This window comes from Schistocerca cancellata, chromosome 3 (genome assembly GCF_023864275.1).
Source record: "Schistocerca cancellata isolate TAMUIC-IGC-003103 chromosome 3, iqSchCanc2.1, whole genome shotgun sequence".
Classification (NCBI taxonomy): Eukaryota; Metazoa; Arthropoda; class Insecta; order Orthoptera; family Acrididae; genus Schistocerca; species Schistocerca cancellata.
In genome coordinates this window covers 629,007,581-629,023,620 of record NC_064628.1, presented here as the reverse complement: position 1 = coordinate 629,023,620, position 16,040 = coordinate 629,007,581, and the positions used below count along the sequence as shown (strand labels likewise).

General features: G+C 43.5%; 1 protein-coding gene across 2 annotated transcripts in view; it reads right to left on the bottom strand.

Moving 5' to 3' along the window:
* LOC126175555 (slit homolog 2 protein) overlaps window positions 1-13,251 on the bottom strand; it is a 632,187-nt gene extending 618,936 nt beyond the window's left edge. The window contains exon 1 of one of the 2 annotated variants that reach the window (XM_049922402.1): window positions 12,651-13,251. In XM_049922402.1, the coding sequence (XP_049778359.1) occupies window positions 12,651-12,847 (197 nt within the window). In that variant the 5' untranslated portion in view covers window positions 12,848-13,251. The remainder of the gene's footprint in view (window positions 1-12,650) is intronic. The other variant, XM_049922404.1, reaches the window with a different exon arrangement.
* Window positions 13,252-16,040: the final 2,789 nt, after the last annotated feature.

Sequence of the window (16,040 nt, the reverse complement as noted above, 5' to 3'; positions counted from 1 at the left end):
CGCTGACACTTGTTGATGGCCCTGCTTTGAAATGTGCAGCGATTTGCTGAGGGGTTGCACTTCTGTCACGTGAACGATTCTTTTCAGTCCTCGTTGCTCCCCTTCTTGCAGGATCTTTTTCCGGCAGCAGGGATGTCGGAGATTTGATGTTTTACCGGATTCCTTATATTCACGGTTCACACGTGAAATAGTCGTATTGGAAATCCCCACTTCATCGCTACCTCGGAGATGCTGTGTCTCATTGCTCTTGCGCCAACTATAACACCAAGTTCATATGCACTTAAATCTTGACAGCCTGCCTTGTTGCAGCAGTAACCGATACGACAACTGTGCCAGACACTTGTTGTCTTATATAGGCGTTACCGACCGCAGCGCCGTATTCTGCCCGTTTACATATCTCTGTATTTGAATACGCTTGCATATACCAGTTTCTTTAGCGCTTCAGTGTAGAATGGATTATGCAACGAGCTGCTGGAGGTCACGCACCTCGTGCTCCGTAAAACACGTGGTGTAATGCAATCTCCTTGCGTGGGTAATTGTGTGTGTGCGTGTGTTTGTGGCTGTTTTATGTGCGTGTCAGGGTATGTTCTATCAAAGCACTTAAAAGTCTGTGAGAATACATCAAGTAGGTATGGGGTAATACATTATATGAGTGAAAACGGTTAAAAAGGACATCACCATCGGCAGCACCTACGAGTCTTCGTAAGAGAATCAGCACGCACGACGCGCCAAAGTGACAGCGTGCACGCGATGCCTCGGCTCCTTCAACCAGTGACCCTGGGAGGTCATCAGCGTCATTGCTGCGACCCTCACGGCTATATCAATGAGGCGTCTCAGACTACTCATTCTCCTCGTCCAGTGCGCATACAACACGCTCAGACTCATAGCATTATCACGGCTCCTTCCGAGGACGACAGTGGAGCAGAACACGAAACAACACTGGAGTTTCACCGACACGGGGTTACGTCTGTTCGCAATTACTTCGCCGTGTGTTCCCTGCAACATATTCTGCGCAGCGTACAGCCGCCGATACCTTTGAGATCAGTGCCACATTTTGCATTTTTCAAAATGATTCATCCGATTTGAGTACTACTTCTTCTACAGGCACGAAGATAGGAACTTGTGATCAATTTCAACGTAAGCATAGGACTAAAAGGCAGTTTACTTTCAAAACAAACATTTAGTTTAACGAGGGCTTACATACTGGTACGTACAACCTTGGTGTACCTTTTAAAATAAGTTTGTAATCAAAGTTTTCATTTACTCCATCATGTTCAATGTGACCTTCACCAGACGCTCGATAAACATCCAGAAGACAGCCAACCTCTTGCCATACTTTTGCAAGCATACCACGAGTTACTGCATTCTCTGGTGTTGCTCTGCGACGTCGCAGTTCCCCTAAAGGAAGGCGCAAAGACCCCCAAAAATAAAAGTTATATACCGTGAGCTGAGACGATCCTAGAGGCAAATGGTGCAGTGTGAGACCCGCACGTTCCTTATAGTCGATACATCGTTGCAGTTCTTGTTAAAAATACTATACAAGTAGACGCCAGGGCAGTGGTGTTCTGTGCCGTTCAAATATGACATCTTCAGCATGACTTACAACTGTGGAGAAAGCCAGATCTTCCCTTTACAGCTACTAGGAGTAACAAGATGTGTAGAACACTTTGTACAGTAGTGCATGGTTTCTGAACTTTCTTGTTTACTCCGTTTATCACGGGCGTACCACCTGGCTAGCCGCGCGATCTAACGCGCTGCTTCCCGACCAGGAAGTGTGCCGGACCCTGGCACGAATCTGCCCGGAGGGTTATCGCCAAGGTCTGGAGTGCCGGCCAGCATGTGGATGGTTTTTAAGGTGGTTTTCCATCTGCCTCGGCGAATGCGGGCTGGTTCCCCTTATTCCGCTTCAGTTATACTATGTCGGCAATTGCTGCGCAAACAGTCTCCACATAAGCATACACCACAGTTACCCTACCACGAAAACATCTGAGGATACACTCGTCTAGTATGAGACATTCCCTTGGGGAGAGGAGGGGTGAGGGGTGGGGGGGGGGGAAGTGTCCACTGGGGGCCGAACCGCACAATAACCCTGAGTTTGGTGTGGGGGCGGCAGTGGGATGAGTGGACTAATGTGGCCTGCTGTGGGGTTGTGAACCACTGAGAGCTACGGCGAGAGGAAGCCTTTCCATCGTTTCTAGGTCCCTGGTTCAATACACAATATACACAATCACCGTCTTAACAGCTGTTACTTGGAACTTCTTGTGGGCATTTTGTAGCAATTATTCGTTCATTGCCCAACGTGAGAAAGACAAAATGGTTCAAATGGCTCTAAGCGCTATGGGACTTAACATCTGAGGTCATCACTCCCCTAGACTTAGAACTAATTCAACCTAACTAACCTAAGGACTCACATACATCCATGCCCGAGGCAGGATTCGAAAATGCGACCGTAGCAGCAGCGCGGTTCCGGACTGAAGCGCCTAGAACCGCTCGGCCACAATGGCCGGCGTCAGAAAGACACGCAAAGCACAAATGTAAAAGTAGTTATTTATCTACAGCATGAAACATCTAACATCTTCATGTCGGACTAATTGATGAACCAACACGCCAAAAAATCCCGCATCTAAGACGAAGAATGTGTCACTGGATAAATACTACTTGCGAAACATACAGGACTTTCTTCCATCTTCTCTTTCATTTAACTAGTCAGAAAGGGAGTTGATTTGTTTGTTAACTACCTATAATTGGCCGGAAAACTCAGCAGTGGCTAAATCGAATGCAGTATGATTGTTCCTTTAGTTTCGTGATTACCGTCGACTTAATATCCCTTACAGAAGTTAAGTAAAGGCGCCCTCAATTAAAGACTTATATTTTACTCGCATGAACGAGGAATCACCAAAAGTTAGCGTTATCATTTGCAGCAGGGAAAACAGCCTGTATGAAGTCATTTTATTCTTCTTCTATTTTTCTTCACCCTTCATGGATTAGGTAGTAACAGCTCTTCCGGTCATAAAGATCCAGATATTTCTTCCGAGCTTTTCCCCTGTGTGTTGTCCCTCTAGGTTTGAATCAAGCATGTGCACTGAAAGTATATTTTCAAGAAATCTATCTACATGTTCTTGTTTAGATCTATTTGCTTTTGGATTCAGTGAACTTGTAATCCATTTCTAAAATCTTCATTTCTGGAGCGATATTCTCTGGTGCAATAACACTATGGAAAAATCTCCTTTCCTCAAACTCGGTCCTGCTTATATGCTTTTGCTCGGGAACCCGGCTTTCAGATGTATAAAGCGTAGGAGATACTGCCATAACTTTGTAAAACTTCATCTGTGTCCCTTTCGCGGCGTTTTGCGAATTTATACTTGTTCTACAGACTGCGTTATATTTTAGGATCTTGTTATAAATTTCAATGTCGAAATTTAGTCCTACATCACAGCAGAGATAATGCAAGTGGGTAGTGGGTTACCTGCTCCAGTGATACGAGGGGAGATCGTAAAGTAATGCACAACAGATTTATTACATAAATGTTTAATAGGTGACAAATAAGAAAAATCAGAAATGAACTTACATCTTTTATCTAGTTTTGTACATAGTCACCTCCGTTATCTACACATTTCTCCAAGCGTGGTACCAGTTTAAATATGCCCTTTCGGTGGAAGATTGTTTGGTTGGAGCATAGCCCTCTGTGGACTGCTGATTTCACTTACGCATATGTAGGAAAACGTTGGCCTGACAAGAATTTCTTCATGGGACCAAACAGGTGAAAGTCCGGCGGCGCAAGGTCCTGACTGTATGGTGGATGCTGGAGAATCTCTCGCCTAAATTTGGCGACTTTCTCTCGAGCAGGAGCAGCAAAAGTTGAGGGAGGCGTTGTCATGAAGAACTTTGACACCGTCAGCATTAATGTTGTGGCGTTTGTCACGAAGGACACGACGCAACCTAACCAGAATTTTAATGTAGGCTGCAACATAGACAGTGGTACAGTGTTCTGAAAAGTCCATCAGAAACATACCATGCGTATCCCAGAACACTGTAACAAGCACTTTCCTAGCATACTGAGTCACTCCGAATTTTTTTTCGTACTGGGGAAACAGCATGTTTCCATTCCATAGAGTACTTCTTGGTTTCGGGCGTGTAGTGGTACGCTCAAGACTCATCACCAGTGGCGATTCCTTTCAGGAAGTTATACCCATCTGCTTGTAATCAAACGCTGACTCTTGTGGTTGTCTGTCAAGTTCTTTGGCAGACAGCGAACACCAACTTTACGAAATTCCAACGTATCATGAGCAATATCGTACACCGCACCATAGAAAATATTGTACTGCTGTAATACGGATTTCAGCTGCACCCGCCGGTAGTTCAAAATTGCTGCGTCAAAGACTCCAACATTCTGCGGGGTGGCAACAGTTACCAGCCGCCCGCAGCATGACGAATTATCAAGGTTCACATGGCCCTGTTGGAAGAATGCACATCACTTGCAGCAACTGCTGCAGTCCATACAGTTGTTCCCATGCCCGCTACGCATGTTCCTGTGAATTTCACTCGGTTTATGCCCTTTGGACCACAAATATCCAGCTGCATTTCACTGCTATTCAGAAGTTGATGACAGTAACATGCGCACCATGCTTGTTTCACAGATCAGTCTTCTCTCGCTAGAGCTGCATATGAAAACAAATGCCCTCTATAGCGCAAACTTCAAACTACATCGTCGTGAAATTTCAAAATTCCAGCTGCATTAGCAGGCGAGACAAAAAATGTTGTGCGTTACTTTGCTATCCTCCCTCCTATATTGAAGTCGCATGCTCGCATCGGTCTGTATAGGCAGACTTATCTCAGGAACTGCTGTAGGGATTTTGATCCGGTTTCGACCTACACGGTTGATACACTGATTCCCGTGGAAGGTTTCTGCAATAACTAGAGAGAGAAGCAACGCCTCGAGAACGCAGCAAGTGGGAGCAAATTAGCGTGTGTTGTGGTTATCTATCGGTAGAGCGTGTGGCTGGAAACCGAAAGGTTGTGGTATTAAATGCCGGACGGATCAACTCTTCACTGCAAATTCTTCGAACAACGGGTAGTGAGTTACTCAACTTTGAAGTATCGTAATAAATATGACTAATAACGAAAAGACAAATACGTCAAAATCAGGCTGTGATGTGAAACTTACAATTTCAACTAATCATATATTTGAAAGTCTGAATACATTATTCAGGTAGCAGCAGACGCACTTGGCCACAATACTGAAGAGCTCTGTATTAACAAATCTTATCTTCATAGAGTCAGACAGTAAAAAAGAGAAGAGAACGGTCTGAAATAATAAAATCAGCTTTTAAGAATGACATCCTTGCAGTTCTTAATGTTCATTCGGATAGTAAAACTGTTAACAGCATTGAATGTCAGGAAGCCACAAGAAGAAAAGCTTCCAAGCGCTGTTATTGTTGGAGACAGTGAACAGCCCTTTGACATTCCAAACGTACAGAATGGTTCTGGTGAAGAGAAAACGAACACTGTTTAGAATTCATAAACGTATTGGGTTACTGAAGAAAATGAACAAATTCTCTGCAGCGATTCAAGTGCCTCAAACACTGGCCGATTTAAAGGGGAATGCGTCTTACTTGCACACAAATCGGAAAGGGAGTTGTATTTCCCACACCACCATCTCATATATGAACTTATCTTAAAAAAGTGTATTCAAATGTAAAGTTTATGGTATAACAAGCAGTCCTGACTGACCAGTTTTGAAACATTTGAGAGAAAGCTGGAGAAGTATCAGCGTCACTAATTTTCACACTGGCAAAAAGATTGTGGATTTGTTTCTTAATGAGTCACAAATTAAGCAGATGTTAGACTTTTGTGAAAATGAATTAAATAAATTCATAGTGAGAGGTGGTAACCGAGAACTCATAGAGATCTGTGCAATATCTTTGGCAAGAGACTTCGGAGAAAACCTGAAAATATAGCCTCCTGTAGCAATAAATCAAGCAAGAATAATGGCAAGAGCAATTTATTGCATAAACATATTTCTGCTAAGATCACAACTGGAATTATTAGTTGAAAATAAGAGTTCATTGAGAAGTATCATTTCATTGTAACTGTTTATGTCAAGCTATGGCTTCAGTACAGTGGCGCTGTAAAAGGTCCTAATCTGGATCTCTGCTTCTTAAACGATCTGAAATCATATGAAAGGATAGATTCCACGATTTCAAAAGCAGCTATAAGAAATTAAGAACCCATTTGTTGTATTTACCGGAACAGTTGCGCCTGTTATCGTTCTTTGATAATGAAGTAGACGAACAAACCAAAACAAAAATGTATAAGATTTGGACACAGAGAATTTACAAACTGAAAAAGAGATATATTCCTTTTTGTGAAGAACTGGACGGACAAATAAAAGGTAAGGTTATTATTTTTTGATTACCACTTATTACTGGTTTTAATTTGTTAATATGCATCTTCTAAATCACTCTCATCTTCATTACAGAGAAAAAATTGGCCGACTGCGTGTCAAACAAGAACGGATATCTATTCTCTTGCCTGAAGATTAGGGATATTAGTTTTATTTGAGAATGCACTTCGACGTGGACGAGCAGCACTTCATATTTAGACTCTAAAAGGATAATTAAGGAGTAAGAGTCTGTTAATGACCCTCCTGAAACGTATGCTAAATTAAAGCAAGAGTTTCACGGAATATTGATTGTAATGAGTGTAAGTAGGCTTGTAACACCACAGCTCTTAATGCTGTATGAATTTATTTTCCTTGTGCTTTATTTAAGATCACATTGTTGATCTTCTGTAAATGTGTTTAAATCGATAACATAAAATTGTGTATTCTTTTCTTTGTCAATTCTTTGATGTCGTGATTTGATTCTATGCAAAGTAGTGTATCTGCAATTTATATTCTTTGTCCCATTTGGAGGGAACAGAACTTATTGTAGGTAATTGTAATTTTGTGTGAATAATTTTTTGTTGAAGTGTTAATATGTGAAAATTTTCTGTTCTATTTAATGTATTTGTTTGCTGTTATGTAAATTGCTGATCCTCACTTAGGGCTCTTAGTTATTCTGTATGTAAAAGGTGTAGTGGTTCCCCTCGGGAACGGAAATGTGCAGAGCGCGCAAATTGTGGTTGGCATAGGTGGAAAAGGTGGAACTGATAGTCAGTCGGAGACGAGCCACCAGTCGGAGATGAGCCACCAGTCTGTGCACTGCTAGTATAAAGGTGCATATTGTGCTGATTCAGAGAGAGGCTTTTCCTGCTTCTTTCCAATGCCTCGGATGGGTGGATAAATGGCTGGAACTATTCTGGAATTTGTATGAATCATCGCCATGAAGATACGATAAAGTCCGGCAATTCTACCTGCAATTCCACCTACCAACATGCAGTTGCCACCACATTGCGCAATCACTGTAACGTAATACTATATTGATGTACAGTGAAGGATCAGCCTAATGGATTTGTTAATGTGCTGAAATACACTCCTGGAAATGGAAAAAAGAACACATTGACACCGGTGTGTCAGACCCACCATACTTGCTCCGGACACTGCGAGAGGGCTGTACAAGCAATGATCACACGCACGGCACAGCGGACACACCAGGAACCGCGGTGTTGGCCGTCGAATGGCGCTAGCTGCGCAGCATTTGTGCACCGCCGCCGTCAGTGTCAGCCAGTTTGCCGTGGCATACGGAGCTCCATCGCAGTCTTTAACACTGGTAGCATGCCGCGACAGCGTGGACGTGAACCGTATGTGCAGTTGACGGACTTTGAGCGAGGGCGTATAGTGGGCATGCGGGAGGCCGGGTGGACGTACCGCCGAATTGCTCAACACGTGGGGCGTGAGGTCTCCACAGTACATCGATGTTGTCGCCAGTGGTCGGCGGAAGGTGCACGTGCCCGTCGACCTGGGACCGGACCGCAGCGACGCACGGATGCACGCCAAGACCGTAGGATCCTACGCAGTGCCGTAGGGGACCGCACCGCCACTTCCCAGCAAATTAGGGACACTGTAGCTCCTGGGGTATCGGCGAGGACCATTCGCAACCGTCTCCATGAAGCTGGGCTACGGTCCCGCACACCGTTAGGCCGTCTTCCGCTCACGCCCCAACATCGTGCAGCCCGCCTCCAGTGGTGTCGCGACAGGCGTGAATGGGGGGACGAATGGAGACGTGTCGTCTTCAGCGATGAGAGTCGCTTCTGCCTTGGTGCCAATGATGGTCGTATGCGTGTTTGGCGCCGTGCAGGTGAGCGCCACAATCAGGACTGCATACGACCGAGGCACACAGGGCCAACACCCGGCATCACGGTGTGGGGAGCGATCTCCTACACTGGCCGTACACCACTGGTGATCGTCGAGGGGACACTGAATAGTGCACGGTACATCCAAACCGTCATCGAACCCATCGTTCTACCATTCCTAGACCGGCAAGGGAACTTGCTGTTCCAACAGGACAATGCACGTCCGCATGTATCCCATGCCACCCAACGTGCTCTAGAAGGTGTAAGTCAACTACCCTGGCCAGCAAGATCTCCGGATCTGTCCCCCATTGAGCATGTTTGGGACTGGATGAAGCGTCGTCTCACGCGGTCTGCACGTCCAGCACGAACGCTGGTCCAACTGAGGCGCCAGGTGGAAATGGCATGGCAAGCCGTTCCACAGGACTACATCCAGCATCTCTACGATCGTCTCCATGGGAGAATAGCAGCCTGCATTGCTGCGAAAGGTGGATATACACTGTACTAGTGCCGACATTGTGCATGCTCTGTTGCCTGTGTCTATGTGCCTGTGGTTCTGTCAGTGTGATCATGTGATGTATCTGACCCCAGGAATGTGTCAATAAAGTTTCCCCTTCCTGGGACAATGCATTCACGGTGTTCTTATTTCAATTTCCAGGAGTGTATAAGGTAATTCATATCGGAATTTATTTACCTAATACCTTGATTTTACTCCTCATCATAACACCTCTCAGGGTTCTCTCCGTTTGAAGAAAAGTGATTACCGAGTGTCCTTACTGAAAGTACGTTGAAGCCTAGAGCTTTGTTAAATAATGCCTCTTGAACTTATTAAAAAGATACTTAAAGCTAAAGTGGTAACAGAATGAGTTAAAGCAAATGTTATTTGTCCAATAATAATCTTTCTATTGAAACTGCTATTTAAAGTGCTGTTACTAACTTCAAACTTTAGGCTGAGTCTTATAAAGTAAATGATCACGTTGTTGTCGGTGGTAAATTCTAAAAGGTGAGTCAGTTTCTTGCAATTTTGTCAACATTGTGTTTCGTTGTAGTAAAAGTGAGAAAGCTGCAGTTGTGAAACTTTACATTCTCATGTATGCCAAGTGTTTGTCTCTCTTGTGTGCATATTAACAGTATAAAGACCACTCATTTTGTGTAAACCCTGAAAGTGATAGTGTTTTTCTGTACCTGTTATAATTTTGAAAATAGTTCCTGCTGCTCTAACTGTTAGCTTCAATCTTGAAACATTTGTGTGTCAGAGTTCATTGCACTCGTTTGTTACTAAGTCTAGGTTGTGTCTGTTGTGTTGTCCATTATAGTTACTTATACCTACTTTCATAAACGAGAATGTTAATCTTTCTCTTGCCTAATTAGGCTGGCGACCGTTTCCATTATTCTAGGAATAGTATAGCTAGGCAAAATTTTGTTTGTCATTATTCCAATATTAACGTAATTCTGACTTTCATTTCCGATAAGCCACTTCCATTAGGAACAATACGGTCAACTTAACAAAATTCCTCTCAGAGGGTAACACTGCTCTGTTGTTTTGTGCCATAGTTTCTTTTACAAAATTGTTTTCTGTTACAACCTGCTTCTGGCATTGAGGTTATGGTACAGTAGTAGCAGACGGGGAGTGTTATAGGCTGTTTAGAATTTTATATGGGTAATGCCACGTAGCGCTCTGTATGAAAATCACTGGCTGTGCTGTGTGCAGTATGTGGCTAGTTTGCATTGTTGCCTGCCATTGTTGTCATGAACTGCTATAGCTGGATGTGAACAGCGCGTAGCGTTGCGCAGTTGGAGGTGAGCCGCCAGCAGTGGTGGATGTGGGGAGAGAGATGGCGGAGTTTAAAAAATGTCATGAACTGCTGTATATATTATGAATATTGAGGTAAATACAGTGTTTGTTCTCTATTAATATCTTTCATTTGCTAACTATCCCTATCAGTAGTTAGTGCCTTCAGTAGTTTGAATCTTTTATTTAGCTGGCAGTAGTGGCGCTCGCTGTATTGCAGTAGTTCCAGTAACGAAGATTTTTGTGAGGTAAGTGATTTGTGAAAGGTATAGGTTAAAGTTAGTCAGGGCCATTGTTTTGTAGGGATTATTGAAAGTCAGATTGCGTTGCGCTGAAAACATTGTGTGTCAGGTTAAGCACAGTCGTGTATAAGTTGTTCTAAGGGGACGTTTCATGAGGAGCAAAAGGAATTTGTACTGCAGTGTGTTCAAGAACATCGTAGACAGTACCCAGATTGCAAGAACGAAATACTGAAAATAAAATATTCTAAAGAATACTAAAAGAATCCCAAAAAGCAAGAAAGTACTTAATTTTGATTTTATTAAGTCAACAGCAACTTTTAAAGTGATAAAAAACTACAAAACCTATAATTCCCAATATTAAAATTTATCGCTCGGTTGCCACGGATTAATGTGATCCTATTGATGACTTGTTTCCCAGAATACTACTAATTAAATAGAAAACATTTAAGACTTGAGCGTAAAATTTTTGGCCAAGGATTTTTAGTAATATATTTATCCTAAAATCCCCTAGAGGATGGATCTGGGAAGAGACAAATTTATTAACACTATTTCATTTGCGAACGACCATGTTTTGCGGACGACCAGGTTCTCCTAGCAGACAGTAAAAGTGCTTTGTAACGAAATGTGGTTAAAAGAAATAACGTTTTATAAGCTTATCGAGTGACTGTTCCTGTAAATGAAATAGATGTAATGGCGGTAGAAGAGAAGCATGTAAGAAGGGCAAAAATAGTGATAAATAAGAAGGTAATAGAAATTTGTTCAAATATTTCGTGACAGATATATCAATGTATAATACTAATTCAAGTGTGGTTTACAATATACAGAAACATAACGCTGGAAAAGCAGGTGCGTCGCCAGAACAAGGAGGAAAGAGGTAGCACTAAGGCAGCCCAACGAGGTGGCTAAGCCTGCTCTTACAGTGGTGAAAACTAAATTCTGAGGCAAGGAGAGGAACAAAGAATTGAAGTCGTTACGAGAGGATTCTGAGGTCTCTTCTTGGATTTAGGTTAAGAGGCAGATTTTGAAATGAAGAGATAAGACAGCAGCTACACATGACAGAAGATAAGAGGCATTATAGAAAATTGGTATGAGCACGTCAGAGGGTTGCAATCTTAGCGTATGCTGTAACAAGCATTACATTTTAACAAAAAACGAGACTGGATATAGGAAGGTTAATAAACAGAGGGAAACATCAGTCCTGATAATTTCCATTGGTTTCGCACTGGGCCAACATCCGCTCCTTGAAGTGGAATAAAATTATTTAGTTATTTGCATCATATAAATTATTTCTGAATTTTGTGCCTAAATAAAGGAATCAAGATCGCTTAATATATTTCTTTGTTTACAAAGCCGCTTCTGTTACTCCCATCATCAGACCAAACTTAGAACATGTGAAATGACGTTCAGTGTCGAAATCCACAAAACCAGTGCCTACGCAAGGCGTTGACTTGATGAAAGAAACACATTAAGGGGGGTAGGACGTGAAACGGGCCGACTTGGAGCAGGAGTGGCACCACAGAACATTTTAATTTACGCTGTCTATACCTTTACAAATAAATTCATAAAACTTTGCTAGCCTGACCAGGAAGGATTCAGGATTCACACTCATAGCAGAGGAAGTTCAAAAACATTAAAAAAAATTTTTTTACATGTGAAATTTCATCATTTTTTTCACTTGTTATTGGCTGCATTTGTTGCTGTAGGTACACTTTTCTTCATAAGTAAAAGAGATTCTTCGATGAATTTTGCACAGCATACAAACTATACTTACAGGTGTATGAAACTCTAGAATTTCCCAAATCTGTTAAAAACTGTGGCAAAAATTGAGATAATTAACTATAAAATTCGAGTTTTTCCTAAACACGAAGTTTAAAACGTACCAGCCCATTCATTTTTCCATAGATTAAATAAATTCTAGAGTTTCATACACCTGTAAGTATGGTTTGTAAGCTGTGCAAAATTCTTCGAAGAATCTCTCTTACTTATGAAGGAAAGTGTACCTATAGCAACAAATACAGCCAACACTAAGTGAAGAAAATCATGAAATTAAAAAAATATATATTATTTTTTCGTGTTTTTGAACTTCCACTGCTATGAGTGTGAATCCTTAACCCTTCCTGGTCATGCTGACGAAGTTTTATGAATTTATATGTAAAAGTATAGACAGTGCAAATTAAAATGTCCTGTGATGCCTCTCTTCTCGAAGTCGGCCCGTTTGACGTCCTACCCCCCTTAAGCAATCTAGACGGCTTTGTACACAAAACATACACAGTGATCGCACCTCCATTAAGGAACTATATTACTTTTATCGCTATTTCTGGACTGGAAGAAATCCTTCACTGTATGCGAAATAGGAATAAACAGCAAGCATGCTGTGATGTACTCGCCGTTTTGAGAGCGCCGTCGAGAAGCACCTGCGAGCGGACGACCAAACCTGAACCAGTGGCTCCCAGAGTGGGGCCTCCTGTGACACACAAACGATGGGCGCCGCCATTGGTTGTAGGATGCGGACGATTGGCTGCGAGTGCGGTGACGTCAACGCGTTTTTAAAACGACCAGCCAGAGTGACTCGCTGTTGTCCCATTCGACTCTCCTGGCACGTGGAGTAGTATACTGGACAAGTCACGAGCTCAGAAGGTGTGAGAGAACACTACACAAATCACCGACACTCAACTTTTTCACGAAATTGCAACAACACACACTGTCACCGAGTCAGCTGCAACAACGCGTACATCGTTGCAGGAGGATCCAGCGAGGTACGAGATGCCGACGAGGATGCCTTACGGTATGAGGGAGACTTGCAGGAATGCGCGTGTTAGCGGCGACTGGTGCCGTCGACGTCGGCGACTTGGGGGTTCGGGCAGCGTCTGCGGCGTCCGGAGCGGGGCGCGCGCGGCGAGCGACTGTGGCCCAGCAGGGCAGCGCCGGCCAGAGCAGGGCAGAGGCGGCGGGCCGCCACGTAACGAGCCCTTCCTGTGGCTGTGGCCTCGGCGCGCTCCCACAGTAAACAGCCGGCAGCCGGCGGTCGGCCCTCTGACGCGGTCACCACGCCTCGCCTCGCTGCCGAACCCGAGCGTCTATCAACCGCGTGACGTCACTCCCAGCCTAACGTCAGAGCTCAAGATATTCCTCGGAGCTTCGGCACTCACGCCCATTCGTGTACGGCCTCATTAAGATTATAGCTGGTAGATATATTTTTTTAAAAATTATTATCACCATCACCATCATCATCATCATTTAAGACTGATTATGCCTTTCAGCGTTCAGTATGGAGCATAGTCCCCCTTATAAAATTCCTCCATGATCCCCTATTCAGTGCTAACATTGGTACCTCTTCTGATGTTAAGCCTATTACTTCAAAATCATTCTTAACAGAATCCAGGTACCTTCTCCTTGGTCTATCCCGACTCCTCCAACCCTCTACTGGTGAACCCACGAGTCTCTTGGGTAACCTTGCTTCTGCCATGCGTGTAACATGACTCCACCATCTAAGCCTGTTCGCCCTGACTGCTACATCTATACAGGATGTTACAAGAAGGTACGGCCAAATTTTCAGGAAACATTCCTCACACACAAATAAAGAAAAGATTTTATGTGGACATGTGTCCGGAAATGCTTGATTTCCATGTTAGAGCTCATTTTAGTTTCGTCAGTATGCACTGAACTTCCTCGATTCACCGCCAGTTGGCCCAATTGAAGGAAGGTAATGTTAACTTCGGTGCTTGTGTTGAGATGCGGCTCATTACTCTACAGTACTAGCATCAAGCACATCAGTACGTAGCATCAACAGGTTAGTGTTCATCACGAACGTGGTTTTGCAGTCAGTGCAATGTTTACAAGTGCGGAGTTGACAGATGCCCACTTGCACGGGATTAGCATGGATTAGCACGGGGCAATAGCCGTGGCGCGGTACGTTTGTACCGAGACAGATTTCCAGAACGAAGGTATCCCGACAGGAAGACGTTCGAAGCAATTGATCGGCGTCTTAGGGAGCCTATGACTCGCGACTGAGGAAGACCTAGAACGACGAGGACACCTGCAATGGACGAGCCGATTCTTCGTGCAGTTGACGATAACCCTAATGTCAGCGTCAGAGAAGTTGCTGCTGTACAAGGTAACGTTGACCACGTCACTGTATGGAGAGTGCTACGGGAGAACCAGTTGTTTCCGTACCATGTACAGCGTGTGCAGGCACTATCAGCAGCTGATTGGCCTCCACGGGTACACTTCTGCGAACGGTTCATCCAACAATATGTCAATTCTCATTTCAGTGCAAATGTCCTCTTTACGGATGAGGCTTCATTCCAACGTGATCAAATTGTAAATTTTCACAATCAACATGTGTGGGCAGACGAGTATCCGCACGCAATTGTGCAATCACGTCATCAACACAGATTTTCTGTGAACGTTTGGGCAGGCATTGTTGGTGATGTCTTGATTGGGCCCCATGTTGTTCCACCTACGCTCAATGGAGCACGTTAACATGATTTCATACGGGATACTCTATCTGTGCTGCTAGAACATGTGCCTTTACAAGTACGACACAACATGTGGTTCATGCACGATGGAGCTCCTGCACATATCAGTCGAAGTGTTCGTACGCTTCTCAACAACAGATTCGGTGACCGATGGATTGGTAGAGGCGGACCAATTCCTTGGCCTCCACGCTTTCCTGACCTCAACCCTCTTGACTTTCACTTATGGGGGCATTTGAAAGCTCTTGTCTACGCAACCCCTGTACCAAATGTAGAGACTCTTCGTGCTCGTATTGTGGACGGCTGTGATACAATACGCCATTCTCCAGGGCTGCATCAGCGCATCAGGGATTCCATGCGACGGAGGGTGGACGCACGTATCCTCGCTAACGGAGGACATTTTGAACATTTCCTGTAACAAAGTGTTTGAAGTCACGCTGGTACTTTCTGTTGCTGTGTGTTTCCATTCCATGATTAATGTGATTTGAAGAGAAGAATTAAAATGAGCTCTAACATGGAAATTAATCGTTTCCGGACACATGTCCACATAAAATATTTTCTTTCTTTGTGTGTGAGGATTGTTTACTGAAATTTTGGACGTACCTTTTTGTAACACCCTGTAGAGTTCATTCCCAGTTTTTCTTTGATTTCCTCATTGTGGACACCCTCCTGCCCTTGTTCCCATCTACTAGTACCTGCAATCATCCTAGCTACTTTCATATCCGTAATCTCAACCTTATTGGTAGGGTAACCTGAATCCACCCAGCTTTCGCTCCCACACAACAAAGTTGGTCGAAAGATTGAACGGTGCACAGAAAAACTTAGTCTTGGTACTGACTTCCTTCTTGCAGAAGAGAGTAGATCGTAGTTGAGCGCTCACTGCATTAGCTTTGCGACACTTCGCTTGCTGTTCTTTCACTATGTTGCCATCCTGTGAGAATATGCATCCTAAGTTCTTGAAACCGTCCACCTGTTGTATCTTTGTTCCTCCTGTTTGGCACTCAATCCGTTTATATCTCTTTCCCACTGACATTACTTTCGTTTTCGAGATGCTAATCTTCATACCATAGTTCTTACATTTCTGCTCTAGCTCTGAAATATTAGTTTGCAAACTTTCAATAGAATCTGCCATCACAACTAAGTCATCCGCATATGCGAGACTGCTTATTTTGTGTTCACATATCCCCAAAATAATCGAGCTGCCACTACGAAACTCAATATCTAATTACAGACATAACTGGATTATCTATATCTAATACTGTGAAATCGTGCTATATAAAAATTAGTATTTGTTTGACTAAT